The sequence below is a fragment of the Elephantulus edwardii genome, unplaced genomic scaffold (genome assembly GCF_000299155.1).
Source record: "Elephantulus edwardii isolate Elephantulus edwardi_28Jun2011 unplaced genomic scaffold, EleEdw1.0 scaffold00035, whole genome shotgun sequence".
Classification (NCBI taxonomy): Eukaryota; Metazoa; Chordata; class Mammalia; order Macroscelidea; family Macroscelididae; genus Elephantulus; species Elephantulus edwardii.
In genome coordinates, this window is record NW_006399785.1 from 690403 (window position 1) to 708523 (window position 18121).

Genomic DNA, 18121 nt, shown 5'->3' on the forward strand with positions numbered 1-18121 from the left:
GGTTTTCATATAATATTTGGTATAAAGTTTGGCTTCCCATAGAGGACTTGTGTTTTCTTGCTGCTGAGATGCAGTTCATATTGAAGGCTGTCGTCTTTGGTCTTTTTCAATAAGTGCTCCAGTCACTTTCCACATGTGAGTTCTCTTTTGGAGGACGTGTACCAGGGCGCTCCTGTAAGGCACGGATTCTGAAATTTCCTTTTGCGTTCTTTGAGCATGCTGCTGGGAGGGGCCAGTCCTGGGAGAAAGACATCATACAGATAAAAGTCAAGGGTAAGAGAAAGAGAAGAAGAAGGCCATCAGCAAGATGGATTGATACAGTGACTGCCCCAGTGGTCTTGAGTGTATTTGACAAATTGAAGTTTCTTACAAGCTTGAGATACTGTATTCAGTGTTTTTGCATAGTTGGGTATACTGTTGTTTGATTAGCTCAGAGACGCATATATTGTAACTATTGGTCAAGAACTGTGGTTGGCGGTTTCACTTGCCCTCTTTCTGTCACACAACTAAACTGTTAGGTGCTTGGTGATGGTTCCATTTCATGGCGATTTAATTGCGTTATTCATATAGTTAAATACGTGATGAAGTGTTCTTGAACATTTCTTAAAGACACCCACATAAAAACTCCACAGTGCTTGAGTTGATTTCAACTCATAGTGAATGAATGCTCTAGGACAGAGCAGATGGCCCCATAGAGTTTCCAAAACTTTATGCAAACTTTATGCTTCATGCAAACCTCCTACCTCATCATTCCGCTGAGAAGCGCCAGGTGGATTCCAGTTTTGACTGTACAGTTTGTTTGCCTCTGATGGATTGAAGTGATATTTGAATGCTACCAACTATGGAAAAATGGAAGAAATAAAAAACAAAACCATAAATTCTTAGGGGAAATAATAAGAACGCACTGTGAAGGATTAGTCAGGTGGGAGTTAAGAAGGCCAAGGAATGTCTGCAGGAAATAGCATGAACCGTGAGCCTTTGGGCAAAATGAAGAGTTTTCGGCGTCAGTGTTAGCAAGTTGCTGCAGGAAATCTCTGTTGCTGCGTCCACATCTCTGCCGCAGGAATCATGCCTCCTTCTTCCCTCACAGGATTTGACGGGCTCTGAGCTGTACACCCAGGCGGCCTCTCTCTTGCATCCCGTTGTGTATACCACTGCTGTCATCCTCCTCTTGTGCCTCCTGGCCGTCATCGTCAGCTACATATACCATCACAGGTAAGGAGTTAAGCTGGATGTGCCCCAGTCTCTGCACGTGGCACTGGGGGACCTTACCACAGTGGACTAGGTCAGAGCACTGCTGAGTGCTGTGGTGTCGTCCAGCCCGAGGACTGCTGCTTTAGAACACACCCAAGCTTGCTTCGTTCCGTGCAGTTTGAAACATAGATCAATACATGGGCTGGCCAGTATGTCTTTGAAAGCTTCCCAGTCACTTTGTTATCTTTGGGGGATTTCTGCTGAAGCATAAGTAAGTTATAGGCTGGTGGGCACCTGCTCTTTTTCTTGTGCTGCTGAGAATCTGTAAGAGCACCAAGTGTTTAAAAATAGGAGTGGCCTTGGTAGCGCAGTGGTTAACGCACTTAGTTGCTAACCCAGCAGTTGATACTTTGAACCCTGTTTTCAGGAGGGAGATCTCCAGTCTGCACCAAAAAGATTTACAGCCTTGGAAACCCTGTGAGGCCGTTCTGCTCTGTCACTCAGGCTCACTTTGAGGAGCTCTTACCACTTCGCCAGCAGAGCTCCCTTATTAGCAAGAAATATTAGTTCTCCATAATTATTTATTAATTAAATTCATTATTAATAATTAATTAGTAATTATTTAGTTACTGACTTTTGGGTTGGAGATCCTGGGTCTGCAGAGTGTTAAGCCAATAACTAGAAAGGAATTCAGCTGTCACCCAGAAGCATGTTGGAAGAAAGACCTGGCTGCTACTTCTAGAAAATTAGCCTTAGAAACCTTCTGGAGCGTGATTCTGTTGTGACATGCAGAGATGTGTTACCTAGAGTGGCAGTTAGCAAAAGCTGTGTTTAACTACTGGGTCACTGGCAGTTAAAGTCATTGTTTGCAAAAGAGTTTGGAGGAGTGGGGTATGTGCTGTGGATATTTCAGTGAGGGGAGCACAGGGGAGCAGTGGATGATGTTAGCTTCCCAGCGTTGTTACCTGGAGATGCAAGCCGGTGTCTGAATACCAGACTGTATTTTTTTTTATTTTATTACTTTTTCCTGGTGTGGTGTTTTTAATTTTCTCAATGGCCTTTCTAGGAAAGTGGCATTTACGTGTGGGATGTGGTTTTTGCTAATTGGCAGCAAAACGACAGAAAACTATAGAAATGTTTACCTTTCTAGGAGAAAATGATAAAATAAACGAATTCACTAAACAGAAAACCACGGTACAGAAAACTTTGCGACGATGTGTTTTCCTTTTTAAGCCAGACAGGTAGGACATCTCTTGACATTTAGTTAAATAGTGAAAGGGGATTATGCTTTTCAAAAGAAAAATAAAGAGGAAAACTTGGACATTTATAAAAGGCCAGAAGAAAATGTATAGGGCATTTAGATCGTGTTATCCTAGCTTCTCTAAGAGGAAAATATCCTTTGACACCTTGCAGAATCCTCCAGGAAGCCAGGCAAGTCATCCTGGCATAGAAGACATAAACACAAACTGATGTGCTGCTTGTCATTGAGGCTGGGTTGGGTTTTAGTCAGGGCTGAAGTTCTAGAAAATATCTCGGCTTTTTAATGTCAGGCTAATTGCTTTTTTAAATCTTTTATTGTTATTATTATTATTATTAGTTCTCATGGAAATTTACAGAGCTTTTGGATTTCCATTTATTCATTGTTGTACTTTTCTCCCTACCCACCCCTCACCCCCAGTTCACTCTTCTCTTTGAAAAGTAAAAGAAAAATTCTTTAATTGTTATACATTCTCTCCCCTGAAGTCCACTTCTCTATGCAGCCTTCGTTCTGGACTCATAAGAATTAATACCCAATCATATATCCCTTTTAAAGTTTTCTCGCTCATCTGTTTCAATGCAATATACATTATTTATCTCATCTTTCTCGGTCTCCCCCAACCCTGATGTCAGTCCCTTTTTACAACAGTAGCACCATGCAGTATTTGTCTTTTTTTGACGGAGATATTTCACTCAGGGTGAATGTCCTCCAGGGTCACTCATTTTGAATACTGTTTCATGAGTTCCTTGTTTTTCAATGCAGCGTGGTATTCCATTATGTGAACATACCACAGCTTCTCTATCCATTTGTTTGTTGACAGGCTAATTGTTAAAACAAAGGAGCTCTGATGGCCCAATGGGTAAGTGGTTATGCTATCAACCCAAAGATAAGCAGTACGAATCCACCACTGACTCTGAGAGAGACAGATGGGCTGTCTCCATCCATGCCATTTGGTCTCCAGAAACCTGATGGCACTTAGCTCTGAGTTGACTGAATCAGTGGTAGTGAATGTGAGTTTTTGAATTCTTAAACTTGTGTTGAACGGAAAGAATTTTCCAAGTTCTGTACGTGTACGTATGTGTGATAAGTATAGTTTTAAAATAAAATCTATGAACATGAAACATTTACATGTGCTCTTGCTTGACATTAAGGAGCAGTTCTGGTGACATAATACATAATGGTGCTAACAAAAAGTTCAGTGGCTTGAATCTTCCAACCACTTTGCTGGAGAAAGATTGGCCTCTATAAAGATATCCAGCCTCAGACACCTAATAGAGGTTGAGCTGTGGTGTTGGAGAGGAGCACTGAGCATCCCATGGACGGCCAAGAGAATGAACAGATATGTCTTGGAGAGGGTGCAGCCAGAGTGTCCTTTGGAGACAGGAATGTTGAGGCTTCTCTTAACATACTTTAGACATGTGGCTAGGAGGTGCTATTCCTTGGAGAGGGACATGATGCTGGGAAGAGTGGAGGGTCTGCAAAGGAGAGGAAGACCTTCAACCAGGTGGATTGACACGGTGACTACTGCAACGGGCGCTTGTGTTTCACGAAGTCTGAGAATCATGTAGGATAGAGCAGGGTTCAGATCTTTTGTTCATAGGGTTGCTATGCGTCGTACTTGACTCGAAGGCACCTAACGACAACAATATCAATCAGAAGTGACTTGCAAGTAGTAAGTTTGGTTTCGGTTTGTTGTTGTGAACATGCCGTGGAGTCTTACCAACTCATAGTTGACCCGCCAGCAGATTCCCAGAGGTTGTAAATCCCACAGGAGGAGGTGGCCCTCTTTCTCACCTGGAGCGCTTGCTGGATTTTAACTGCGCGCCTTTGGTCTGGTAACGCAACTCCTTACCCTTCAGCCACCAGAGTTCCTCTTTCTAAATAGTAGATGAATTTAGGGTCCCAGGCGGGTTACCATTTTATGCCTCTTGTGTTGGTACCGCTTTAATATTTCACACCCCCTTTGCTCTGTTTTAACAGTTTGATTCGCATCAGTCTAAAGAGCTGGCATATGCTCGTGAACTTGTGCTTTCACATCTTCCTGACCTGTGTGGTGTTTGTGGGAGGCGTAACCCAAACCAGGAACGTCAGCATCTGCCAGGCCGTAAGTCAGTGCGTGTGGAAGTGGGGGCAATATTTTCATTAGAATTTAATCCTCTGTATTTCATAAACCATGAAAGGAAGAATGTTTCTTTAAAGTTCTTTTCTTAATTAAAAAGTGAAATTAAACGGAGTGTCTTATCACTCAAACACTTTACTAATACACTTCAAAGTTTTTGGGTTTTTTAAAAAATATATTTTTTATTGGCCTTCGTATAATAATTATATTATGTTTCATATTCTTATGTTTTATACACTTCAAGTTTTGAATCATCTCATTAATACTGAATATGTGTTTTCAGAAACTCATTTGTCTTTGGGAATTCCTGAGTTCCTTTTATATCTGCTATAATTATTGTTTTTGTCATGTGCCATTGAGTCGCTTGCAACTCATAGCCCTAAACCCTGCTCTATCCTTTGCCAGTCTCACTGTCTCCTACATGCCTTTCCTCATTACTCCAGTGATGGAATCAATCCATCTCATCAAGGATCTTCCTCTCCTGCGCTGTCCCTCCACCCTCCCAAGCATGATGTTCCTCTCCAAGGACTGGTCCCTCCTCACAACATGTCCAAAGTATGTCAGACGGAGCCTCAGAATCCTTGCCTCCAAGGAGCAGCCTTGGCTTCACCCTCTCCAGGATCACCTTGTTTGTTCTATCAGTCCATGGTATATTCAGTACTCTTCTCCAGTACCACAGCTCAAAAGCATCAACTCTCCTTCTATCATCTCTAGTCTTTGTCGAGCTCTCTGAAGCACAGCAGGTAATGACAAAAGCCATGGCCTGTATCAGGTGCACCTTAGTCTCCAGACTGACATCGTTGTTCCGTAGTACCTTCGAGAGGTCTCTGACAACAGACTTTCCATCACAATTCTTCTTTTAATTTCCTGGCTATTGGTACCAAGAGTGTTGATTGTAGAGCCAAGTAAACTAAAGTTGTCAGCAATCTAAATCTGATGCTGCCAGTTGGCCCAGTGGTGAGAATCTTTGTTGAGCTTCAATCCATGTTGAAGACTGCAGTGCTTGACCTTCTGCAGCAAGCACTTCAGTCCTCCTCAGTTTCAGCAAGCAGGGTTTGTCATCTTTTATAATAGCTGACATTTGAATTCTAAACATATAGAATCGTGACTTTGACTTAATGAAGTAACACCCACTCCTCATTCACCAACACGTTTAGCTTCCAAAGACTGGGTCATTATGTGAAAAATTGGTGTTACATGAGAGTCAGGGCTATGCCCAGCCTTTGTGACTGATGTTGTTTGCCTCACTCCTTCACCCCTGCTGCTCATGGCCCGTGGGGTGTGTGGAGTGGTGGATCTTCACGCCACACTTTCCCCATCACCATAGAGCCCTGGGGTAGTGGTAGTTCTGGGCAGGATTGCACTGAGCCTGGAGTAGCATCATTATCTGTTCTCCCTCAAGGCCCGTTTACAGAACCCCACCACTCACCTTTTTACCTTCCTGCTCTACCAACCCTGGGGTAGCCTGTCAGTGGGGGGCAGTGCTCAGGTCTGTGGGCAGGTGAGACCCAGCCGCTGGGGCCGGGTGGGGACTGTGAGGCTGGCAGAGGGCCATCTTTGGAAGAAGCGACTTTGAAACCTCCACCCACTTCCTTCAGCCCCAGCTCCCACCCTGTCCTGTGACTCAGCTGCCTCTCGCCCTCTACAACGCCTCCTGTGTGAAGTGATGTGTTACAGACTCGGAGGAGCTAGCCATGATCTGGACAACTGCTGGAATGTCTGTATGACTTGCTCTATAAACTGCCCCCGCTGAGATGGGTGCAGACAGCCCAGTAGGAAAATGGACAAGAGCGTGGACAGGGCGCTGCACGGACGGGTGAATGTGGACAACTAATGTGTGTGAGAGTAGGTGTCCAACATTGTTGGTTGTTTATGTAGATACAGAGAGATTAAAACCACAACGGGTGACCATTTATACCTATTCTGTTGGCAAAAATGAAGCCTGATGATGGCACATATTGTTGTGACACCATAGGCTCTTTGATGCTCTGCTGGTGAGAATATTAATGGATATTCTTGGGAAGACAGTTGGCTTTGCTTCCTAAAGTGAATCATTCCCACACTGTCCCTGGGACCCAGCGGTCCCTCTCCTGGGCTCCTACCCTGGAGAGTCACCTTGTCCCCATGTACCAGGGGAGCATGTGCATGTGAATATTCATGAGGACCCTGTGCACAGGAGCTAAACCTGGAAACAGCCCAGATGCCCATCTCTGAGAGAAGCGGCAAATAAACCATGGTGGTGTAGGAGAGTCAGACGCGGGTGAATGCTAACAGTGCATAACAATCCTGGGGAATGCAGAAGGGGAAGAAAAAACTGAGCAAAGCCCCAGCTCTTCCACCGTGACTCCATATTGTATGTTTACAGTGTTTTTGTAAAGATAAAAATAACTAAAACAGCACACATGATGAGACTAAAATACAGTGTTGTGGGTGTGTGCCGTTGCGTTGGAACCAACCCATGGGCAACCCTCCATCAGGTTTTCAGAGGCAGTTAATCGTACAGGAGGAGATTGCCCAGCCTTCTCTCATGGAGCAGCTGGTGGATTAGAACTCTGTGCCTTTTGGGATTTTAAAGAAGCACAGCTTCTTGCCAATAGGCCAATGAATGAAAGAAACCAAAACCCACTGCTAAAAAACTACCCCGTAGGGTTTCCAAAGCTTTCCCTGAGAAGAGCCGGTGGGTTTGAACTGGTGACCTTTTTGTTATCAGCAAAGTGCGTACCCACTTGCACCACCAAGTCTCCTTATAAATTCAGTACAACTGTACATAAAAGTAAACCATGGGGGAGTGATGCTCTCCTTGCGGGAAGGGCTCCCATGTTCATCTGATGTCATTGTCAAGGTCCTGCTGTTGGTTTTGCTGGTAGCAGTCTGGCTGCTTATGTTAGCGGAGTCCACTGGGCGTTGTGCTGCTAACCCGAAGCCATGCCTCTTTGCTGATTCGAATCCACCAGCAGCTCTTAGGGAGAAAGATGAGCAGGCTCTTCCCATGTGGATTGTGGGCTCAGAAACACACAGGAGGGTCAGCTGTGAATTGTCATGAAGGTTCACTTCTGCCTCGATGGCAGTAAGCTGAAAGATTTCATTACTGATCACAAGCATCGGAAAGTAATAGAAGAGTAAGCATTTGTCTTATGCTACTAAGGAGTCCTGATGGCATAGTATGGTTAAGCTGCTAACTGCAAGGTCACAAGTTCGAGCTCATCAGCTGCAACAAAGAGGAAGCAGTCTCACCCTGCAGAGATTTACAGCTTGAGAAAGCTGAGGACAGGTTGCTGTGAGTCAGCACTCCTCAGCAGGTGTGTGTACACACACACACACACACACACACATCTTTTATTACATTAATAATAATAAAAACAAGCTATGATTGACCCAATAATTACACTGTGCCATGAACTATGATTTATGTTAATCCTATATTGTACACCAGAGATCTTGTTTAAAATGTACGTGTGTAAGAATTTTTGAGAGGATGGAATGACCCAAGAATGCCAAGCATACAGTAATTGCTTACTAAATCTCAGGGCATGTCATCAGGAGGGAGCCAGTCCTTGGACAAAGATATCAAGCTGGGAATGGTAGAGTGTCAGAGCAAGAGAAGAAACTGCTCAGCATGGTGAACCGACGCAGTGACCATGTAACAACGGACATGAGCATGTCAAAGACAGAGAGGGTGTTCAGAGAAGGTCCCAAAGGGCAGATCTGTGGTTCATGGGATCACTGGGCACTGTGGCCAATTTGACAGCAATTACTGTGACTGTAACTGATGAACAGGGAGCCCAGGTGGCCTGTTGGTAGGAAGCCACATTGCAATACCAGGCAGCTCCTTGGAGGCAAGGATTCTGAAGCACCATCTGACACACTTTGGACATGTTGCGAGGAGGCACTAGTCCTTGGAGAGGGACATCACGCTTGGAAGGGTGGAGGGACAGCAAAAGAGAGGAAGATGAGATGGATTGACTCAGTGACTGGAGTAGTGGGGGAAGATGTGTCAGAGATTATCAGGTTGGTTCAGGATAGAGCAGGGTTGAGAACTGTTGTACATATAGGGTCACTGTGAGTCACAAGCGACTCAATGGCACATAACAACAACAACAACAATTTATTTCTTCATTTTACGCCATCTCAGAACACTGGGAGATCTTTGTTTGGGGCCTGCAGATAAGTCAGATCTCAGATTTGGATGAATTTATAAAAACACTGACAGCTGTGCTGTTGTTCTTGTATTAGTCATTCCACCACTTTGTCACGTGACTGACACCCCCTTATCCTGAGACCCCAGTTCAGTGTATCAGAGATGGAGAAGATGACACAGGCTAGGACAGGATTCAGATCTGTTGTTTGGAGGATCACTGTGAGTTGTATTCCACTCAGCAGCACCTACGAACAACAGTTCAGTGTGACAGTTCTGAGGTCCTGTGCCACAACTCCTCTAGTTAGTCTGTGGTAGTGTTTGCACTTTCATGGTAATGTCTAAGCTGTGTCGTAGACTATTTTTGTGTTCCCTGGTTATTACAATATATACCTGGACTCCTAACTTTGAGGGAAGGAATATACTTGGATTTTATTCACCAGGTCTTGACCCAGTGCTCAGCACAGGGCCTGGACCATAGGAGGTGGTCATCAAACGCTTATTGAATTAGTAAACAGGAGAAATCTCTATAAATTGTAGAAATCACTCTACCCTAGCCAAATTTTTAGTATAGACTCAAGACCTAGTACACAATCATAGTAACCGTCTCCGTTTTATCTAAACATAGACATTGTTCCCATGAATGAGGAATGTTTTCTTTGAGTATATTTCACTGTGGAAATGAATAGAAGAGGCTGTTTTAAAAGTGGTATTTTGTACCTTTCTACAAAGAGAAGGGGAGGAATGACACTGAGTTTTTAGGACCTCGAAAGCAAAAAAAATGCCCATTAGTTCAAGGATTGCAAAAGAATAAGAATGTCAATATGATTCCAAAGAGTCATTTGTGTGTTTCTGATTCAGTCACTATCTACTTCATTTGTCATAAGAATACATTTTTGCAGTAGTCGTCATCAGCTGAGAAGAGGGTTCCCACTGCCGTCAAGTGGACTTGAACTTTTGATGATCCTCCATTGGGTTCACTGACCTCTCAGTTAGCAGATTGACTTGTAACAGTTCACCACCAGAGCTGCTCCACCGGGAGGCTGATAGAATACAGAAGCCATAGCCTACGATTCCAGGCATGAGTAGAGAGGTTCTGATTCTTTGTCTGCCACAGTGCCTGGACGATTAGTCACATCACCTTGAAGCGGCTCAGTGCTTCATCTATAAACTAACAAGGAGCCATAACAAGGAGCCGAGGGCGCCTGAGTGAGCGAGGTGCATGTGCCTGACCACCAGGTGGAGCTGCAGGGCAGCACACACAGGGTGGTCGGCCCGGAGAGACAGAGAAGCGCACAGCCTCCAGCTTGAAGGCATGTTCTGCATGTCATTCTGGGACCCAGTCCTGCTCCTCACCATCACCATCATTGACGTGACGGTGCTCATATTGGTCCTGAGGAACAAGAACTCAAGAAAAAGCTTATCACTTTACAGAACCCTGAAACCAAGTACCCTCTGCCCTGAATTGAAAAAGAGCAAATCAGCCATAACACCAGGGAGTTTCGCTTTGGACTGCCCTCAACAGACCATGTCTTGGGCCTCCCTATAGGTAACTATATTCATCTCATAGCCGAAATTGATGACGATTTTGTGACCAGGACTTATACCCCTGTCTCCTGTGATGACGACCAAGGCTTTGTGGACTTAATTATGAAGATCTACTTCAAAAATGCAGATGACATAACCCTGCTTGCTGAAACTGAGAAGGACCTGAAATGCTTGCTGCAGAGGGTCAAGGACTGCAGGTTTCAGTATGGATTGAAGCTCAATGTCAAGAAGACAAAGATTCTCACCACTGGACCAATTGGCAGCATCAGGATGGATGGTGAAGAGATTGAGATTGTTAACAGCTTTAGTCTGCTTGGCTCCACAGTCAACACTCTTGGTACCAGTAGCCAGGAAATCAAAAAACGTATTGCGATGGGAAAGTCTGCTGTTAGGGACTTCTCCAGGGTACTGAAGAGCAATGGTGTTACTCTGGAGACTAAGGTGCGTCTGATATGGGCTATGGTCTTTGCAATCACTTGTTATGCATCCAAGAGTTGGACAATGACTAAGGACAGAAGGAGAATTGGTGCCTTTGAGCTGTGGTGCCGGAAAAGAGTATTGAATGTACCCTGGACTGCCAAGAGAACAAGCAGATTCATCCTGGAGAGGGTTAAACCAGGCTGCTCCTTGGAGGCAAGGATTCTGAGGCATTGTCTGACATACTTTGGACATGTTGTAAGGAGGGAGAGGTCCTTGGAGAGGAACATCATGCTTGGGAGAGTGGAGGGACGGCGCAGAAAGGGAAGACCCTCTATGAGGTGGATTGATTCAGTGACTGGGGTAATTGGGATGGGTGTGTCAGAGACAGTGAGATTAGCACAGGATAGAGCAGAGTTTAGGGCTGTTGTACATAGGGTCGCTATGAGTCGCAAGCGACTCCACGGCCCCTAACAACAACAACTTCAAAAGTGTACACCCCAACTATCCTGAAGGGGGTAAGATGACTCAATACTTGGAAAACATGAAAATAGGGGATACCATCCTTTTTTGAGGGCCCTCCGGACGCCTGTTCTGCCATGGTCCAGGGAATCTTGAAGTCAGAACAGACAACACAAGTCAGCCGGAAAAAAACCTGGCCCTTCACCTGGAAATGATTGCTGGGGGGACAGGGATCACACCCATGCTGCAACTCATCCGCCACATCACCAGGAACCCCAGGGACACGACCAAGATGTCCCTCATCTTTGCCAACCAGACAGAGGAGGATATCTTGGTGAGACAGGAGCTTGAAGAAACAGCCAGAACTCATCCAAGTCAGTTTAAGCTGTGGTACACCTTGGACAGGCCTCCCACCGGCTGGATGTATGACTCCGGCTTCATTACTGCCAACATGATCCAGGAGCACCTCCCTCCTCCTGGGGGGTCCGCATTTATCCTGGTGTGTGGCCCACCCACCATGGTCCAGAATGCCATTCACCCTAACCTAGAGAAACTAGATTACACTAAGGACGTGATTTTCACCTACTAACACATCCTGTGTCTTGGGCAAATTTGCCTGGCCCCTTTTTGCTGTTTCACCATGTTACACTGCAGTGCTTTCCAAAGGGTCTCTTAATGCACCCCTGGGCATGTACGCTGATACCCTTCTCTACATGTGAGCCTATGTAGGTGAGCTTGAGGACAAAGTGGCTTCTGAAAATGTCCTCAGGAGGCGTGAAAGAGCCCCATTTTAGTATCTTTCTCAGGAGTTGGTGAAATAAACATAAGTACAAAACAAAATAATAAAAAAAAAGTAACGAAGAGACTGTTCGCACTTCTGTCTACAGAAGTGTTTGCACATGGTTCGCGGTCTGGTAAGGGGTTCTGATGGCACAGTGGTGAGTTTGTCAACAACTCTACGGGAAAATACTCCAGGAAGGACTACAGCCTCGACAATTCTATAGGCAGCTCGACTCTGTCACCTGGAGTCCTTAAGGGTTGAAAATTCCTCATTGGCAGCAAACATCAGCCTCAGTATGGTTTTGCGTTGGTCTCTTTAAGAGGTCGCATCTTCTGGACATGGTGAGTGTCAGTCCTAATATTCCCTCTCAGTCCCTGTAGTGGTGTTGGAGGTTTTCAAAGGTTGCCAGCTACTGCCCACCCTGCTTCCCGGCTCAGTTTCCAGAGCATTGACGGCATTTAGCTCTTTGGCCGAAGGAGAGCTGAGAAGTCAAGGTGGTGGGGGAGAAGGGCTGTTGACCCGAGGTTGGAAGAGATCCTGGTGTCCAGGATCCTGATGTGCTGCCAAGTAATTGTTTGCTCGTTAATTCTCTGGTTCTCGATTTCCACAGCTATTTGCTGGAGGTATTCGGCTGGATCTAATTTAAGCCACCTTGTGGCTCCAACACTCCATGATTCAATCTATTAAATGTGGTGCCGGCTGACCTTCGCGAGTGTCCCCTAAGATCTGTTATCTAGAAGGTCACTGCAGTGGTGCGTGAGGTGCATTGGGAAAATCCAATCAGTGGAAGAGCATTGAGAGTGTTCTATTTGCAGCTACAGCAAACAGACAGTCTTGTCTTTCAGATGAACCCGAAGAAGTGCTTCTTACTCATACACTTTATGGGTAAATAAACTGAGCTAGAAAGAACTGAATGACTTTGCCCCAATGCACCAAGGCTGCTGGGTGGCCAAAGTGGGATTCTACTCTAGTCTCTTTGACTCTGATTCCTTGAGCCCTAGACAGTGCGCTTTAGTATACAGCATGGTGTGAGAGAATGGGCAGAGGTTTAGAAACCAGTGGACTTGAGCTTGAACCATATCCCTGCCTCCCACCAGGTAGCATCTGGTGGATGATTGAACTTACTTCCCTTGGCCTCAATTTCTTTGTTGCTAACTAACTCAAGATTAATCACATTGACTGGACAGTAATATGAGGTGGATAAAATGAAATAAACAAAACTGTCTAGTACATATTGTGGCATGTAGTTGTTGCTATTTTTAGGTGCTTGTGGGTCAAGTACAACTCATCACAACCCATGGTGACCCTCCCTATGAACAACAAAGCTAAACCCTGGCCTGGCCTGTGCCATCCTCATCATCTCTGACATACTTGAGCTCATAGCTGCAGTCACTGTGTGTCCTCCATCTGATTGAGGGACTTCCTCTCTTTTGCTGACCATCCATGATGTCCCTCTCCAAGGAATAGCCTCTGCTAGCTACATGGCCAAAGTACGAGAGACAAAGCCTTGGTATTTTTGCCTCCTTGGAGCACTTTGGCTGCACCTTCTCCAAGACATACCTGTTTGTGCTTTCGGCAGTCCATGGATTATTCAGTAGTCTTTTTCCAACACCACAGCTCAAAGGCATCGATTCTTATTCTGTCATCATAGGAGGCATTCAGTAACGGAAACTCATAATTTTCATATGCTTGAGCCTGTTAGCTTGTGAGAGTGGTGTCAGATAGGACAAGGTTCCGATCTATTGTTCATAGGATCATTGTGAATCTTGGTTGACAGCACAGAACAGCAGCAATAATATACTGTATATGTAGAAAAGAGAAATTTACTATATATAATATTAATTATAATATAATGTTATATATTATATATCATTATATATACCTATAAATAGATATTATTCTATTATATATTATAATTAATAATATAATATTTATTATATGTAATACTTATATAATATATTTCGAATATATAATATATAACATATACTTATATGATAAATGTATATTAGGTATGATATCTAATAAATATATTTATTAGATATGATATATATTTATTAGATATAAAATACATATAATATGTATTTGTTTTATATTTATATAATACAAATGTATCTCACATTTATCATACATATCAATTACTTATTCATCTTATATTAAATGTAATGTTTTGCAACATGAACCTTTGGTGTTTACCGGCTGTTAAAGTAGAATTGTTACGAAGCCTAGACTCAAGTATGAGAGTTCCTGGTTAGGTGACGTATGTATGTGTCTGTGTGTGTTGTGTCTTATACTGGTCTTAGAGTTTTTGGGGGTTGATGTCCCACCAGTAACTTACCCAAGTATTGAATGGAGAATACAGTCAGAAGTAACACATAACAAAACACAGGAAAATTATTTTTATTAAATAGTGCTAATGAGAAATCTGTACTTGGACCAAGAGGCAGTCTTCAGAACAGATCAAGGAAACACTGCATGGTTCAGAACTGGGAAGGGCGTACTCCAGGGATGTGTCCTGTCTCCATACCTTTTCAACCTGTATGCAGATTATCCGAGAGGCTGGGCTCTATGAGGAGAAATGTGGGGTCAAGATTGGTGGAAGATCTATCAACAATCTGCATTATACAGATGTCACAACCCTGCTGGCTGAAACTGAGGGGGACCTGGAATGCTTGCTGCAGAGGGTCAAGGACTGCAGCCTCCAATGTGGATTAAGGCTCAATGTCAAGAAGACAAAGATTCTCACCACTAGACCAATTGGCAGCATCAGGATGTATGGTGAAGAGATTGTTCACAGCTTTAGTTTGCTTGGCTCCACTGTCAAAACTCTTGGCACCAGTAGCCAGGAAATTAGAAGACATATTGCAATGGGAAAGTCTGCTGTGAGGGACCTCTCCAAAGTACTGAAGAGCAGTGGTGTCTCTCTGGAGACTAAGGTGTGTCTGATACAGGCCATGGTCTTTGCTATCACTTGTTATGCATCAGAGAGCTGGACAATGACTAAGGAGAATAGAAGGAGAATTGATGCCTTTGAGCTGTGGTGCTGGAAAAGAATATTGAGGGTACCGTGGACTGCTAGGAAAACAAACAGATTCATCTTGGAAAGGGTTAAACCAGGCAGCTCCTTGGAGGTAAAGATTCTGAGGCTCCTTCTAACATACTTTGGACATGTTATAAGGAGGGACTGGTCCTTGGAGAGGGACATCTTGCTTGGAAGGGTGGAGGGACAGCGCAGGAGGGGAAGGCCCTCTATGAGGTGGATTCATTCAGTGACTGGGGTAATCGTGGTGGGTGTGTCAGAGACAGTGCAATTGGCACAGGACAGAGCAGAGTTTAGGGCTCTTGTACATAGGGTCACTATGAGTCGCAAGCAACTCGGCGGCATATAACAACAATAAATAGTGCTACCATCTTCTTGATGGAACAGCTGTGTCTCAGAGGAGTGCATCCAGGATGCCCCTGGGAGGCAAAGGTGACACCGCTTTGTCTCACGTGCTTTGGGCATGTTGTTATGATAGGCTGCTCTTTGCGAAGATAGAGGCTCTGTGAAAAAGGTGAAGGCCCTCAACCAGAAGGACTGACCAGTGACTGCAGCTGTGTTTTCAAGTCAGGGATTTTGAGGGTGGCATGGGATAAGACAGAGCTCGTTCATAGAGTTGCTGTGAGTCATACTCGACTCGACGGCATCTAACCACAACCCCCTGATGTCTAAATGTTGTAGAATATTTGTTCATTTGTGACTTAATTCCTAGGACATCGGAATTCTCAGAGTGCCCCTTTAGTAAGAATTGCTTACCTGGGGAGCATTTGTATCTTTCAACTTCCTAAGAAATTTAGGGATGCCATCAAATCCACGTCAGATCCCAAAGATCGAGTTTCTTCCCTTAGATCAAAAGTAGGAAAATTCTCGGTGTTGCACTTCTTCCTCTGTTTGAAGGTCTTTATAAACCTACCTTGGCCACTAATAAATCTGAAAGCCTGTCTCATCGTTTGACCTCTGCATCAGAGAAAACTCCCTGCAATAATCTCATCTCCCATTTGAGTCCATGCCAGGGATGTTTTCTTCCCCTTGCATTTTATTGGTGTCTGTGCACCAAATTCATTTATACTGTTTTTATTTACAGTATTTGATGTGACTCTAGGTAGCTCAGAGGGCATTTTATGCTTTTTGTTCCACTTGCCGTCTATAAATTTTGTTTTTGCAGAATAGTCAGCAAAAGTAACAGGAACTGAGGAGTTAGTTTTCCTCCCTAAGAAGATGATAAACTTCCTTTACTTTGACCAAATGAAGCCCGCCCCATTGCCACTTTCACAGTCCTTGGAGGATTTACTGGTCACAGAGATTGGTTGTCTTAGGGCTTGTTATTTGTTTGTTTTTATTTTTTTCACCCCCTTTTGCAAAATAAGACCTGTGCTTTCATGCAGTGCAGTGTTGACTCTGAAATGACTGGCTATCAAGAAGTGAATGAACTTTGGGAGGAAGTTGAAATGCTTTTATTATTGACACAGGTTTGACCAGTCTGTTTGATTTTCTAGACATTAATAAGCAGTTCCTTTAAAATGAGAGGTTGATTGCTTTAGGATGAGAATAGATTTTCACTTGTAATAATTATAAAAGAAGATATGAAGAATAAAAAGAGCAAGGAATTTTGTAATCCTGAAAGCTGAAATTTTTCCTGGATAGCACTACATGGTTCAAAATCAGGAAAGGATTACTTCAGGGATGTATCCTATCTCCATACCTTTTCAATCTATATGCAGAACAGAACATTTGGGAAGTTGAACTTTCTGAGGAGGAATGTGGCATTGAAATTGGAGGAAGACCCATCAACAAACTGCATTATGCAGATGAGACAACCTTGCTTGCCAAAACTGAGGACAACTTGGAGCATTTGCTGCAGAAGGTCAAGGACTGGAGACTTCAATATGGATTCAAGCTCAATATTAAGAAGACAGAGATTCTCCCCACTGGGCCAATTGGCAGCACCATGATAGGTGGAGAAGAGATTGGGATTGTTCTGTTTCAGCTGTTTTGTTCCATAATCAACAGAGAAACTCACAGTTAAGAATTCAAAAGTTAAATTGCACAAGGAAAATCTGCAGTCAAGGACCTCTCCAGAGGACTGAAGAGCAATGGTGTCAATCCAGAGACTAAGGTGTGCCTGATCCAGGCCATGGTCTTTGCAGTTACTTGGTAACATCAGAGAAATGGAGAGGAAGATCTAGATGATATGGATTGACATAGTAACTAAGGTAATAGGGGTAGGGGTGTTGGAGACAGTGAGATTGTTCAAGATAGGGCAGAGTTCAGAGCTTTTGTACACAGGGGTCACTTTGAATTGCAGGTGACTCGATGGCACATAACAACATCACTCTTCTGCCACATGAGTTTATTTTTTGGCTTAAAATTGGATGGATAGCTCCCTCGCTGTTGCTGTTATGCCAGCAGGCTTTCAGAGGCTGTAAATCACACAGGAGGAGATTGCTCATCTTTTCCCCACAGAGCAGCTGATGGATTTGAACTGCATGCCTTTGGGATGGCAGTGCAACTGCTTGCTTACCCACTTGGCCACCAGAGCTGCCTGGACACCTCTCTTAGCCCACTCATATCTTCCCCTGGAAATTCACTGTTAACTGGAGTGGTTTCACAGTCATATGTTAAACATGTGTCTTGTTTTATTGCTGTAAAGAAAGTTGATGTAGTCATTTTTGAGGGCCTTTTAGCTGCTTCTGAGCCATGTTAGTGGTGCTATACATTAAGCATTGAACGTATACCCAAAAGTCTGAGGAGTCAAACCCACCAGGTACTCTTGTAGAAAACAACCAGACAGTCTCCTCCTCTGTGAGTGTGTAACCTTGGAAGGCCTTTGGGGTCATTTCCACTCTATCCTGTCAAGGCACCGTGTGTCTGCATTGACTCTACTGCAGGGAGGTTAAGGACTGTGGTCTTCAATATGGATTGAAGCTCAACATCAAGAACACAAAGATTCTCACCACTGGGCCAATTAGCAGCACCATATTAGATGGAGAAGAGATTGAACTTGTGAGCAATGACAGCTTGCTCGGATCCACAATCAACACTCTTAACACTGTTGTTGTTGTTATGTGCCGTCGAGTCGTTTGCGACTCATAATGACCCTATGTACAACAGCTCTAAACTCTGTTCTATCCTGTGCCAATCGCACTGCCTCTGACACACCCATCCCGATT

At 44.1% G+C, this 18121-nt stretch overlaps 1 protein-coding gene and 1 pseudogene across 1 annotated transcript in view; both read left to right on the forward strand.

Annotated features, from left to right (window-relative positions):
* Positions 1 to 18121, forward strand: part of GPR125 (G protein-coupled receptor 125) — a 211085-nt gene that overhangs the window by 175409 nt on the left and 17555 nt on the right. The window contains exons 15-16 of the mRNA XM_006884506.1: positions 1091 to 1215; positions 4433 to 4556. Of these exons, the coding sequence (XP_006884568.1) occupies positions 1091 to 1215; positions 4433 to 4556 (249 nt within the window). The remainder of the gene's footprint in view (positions 1 to 1090; positions 1216 to 4432; positions 4557 to 18121) is intronic.
* Positions 6352 to 11722, forward strand: LOC102851648 (annotated as a pseudogene).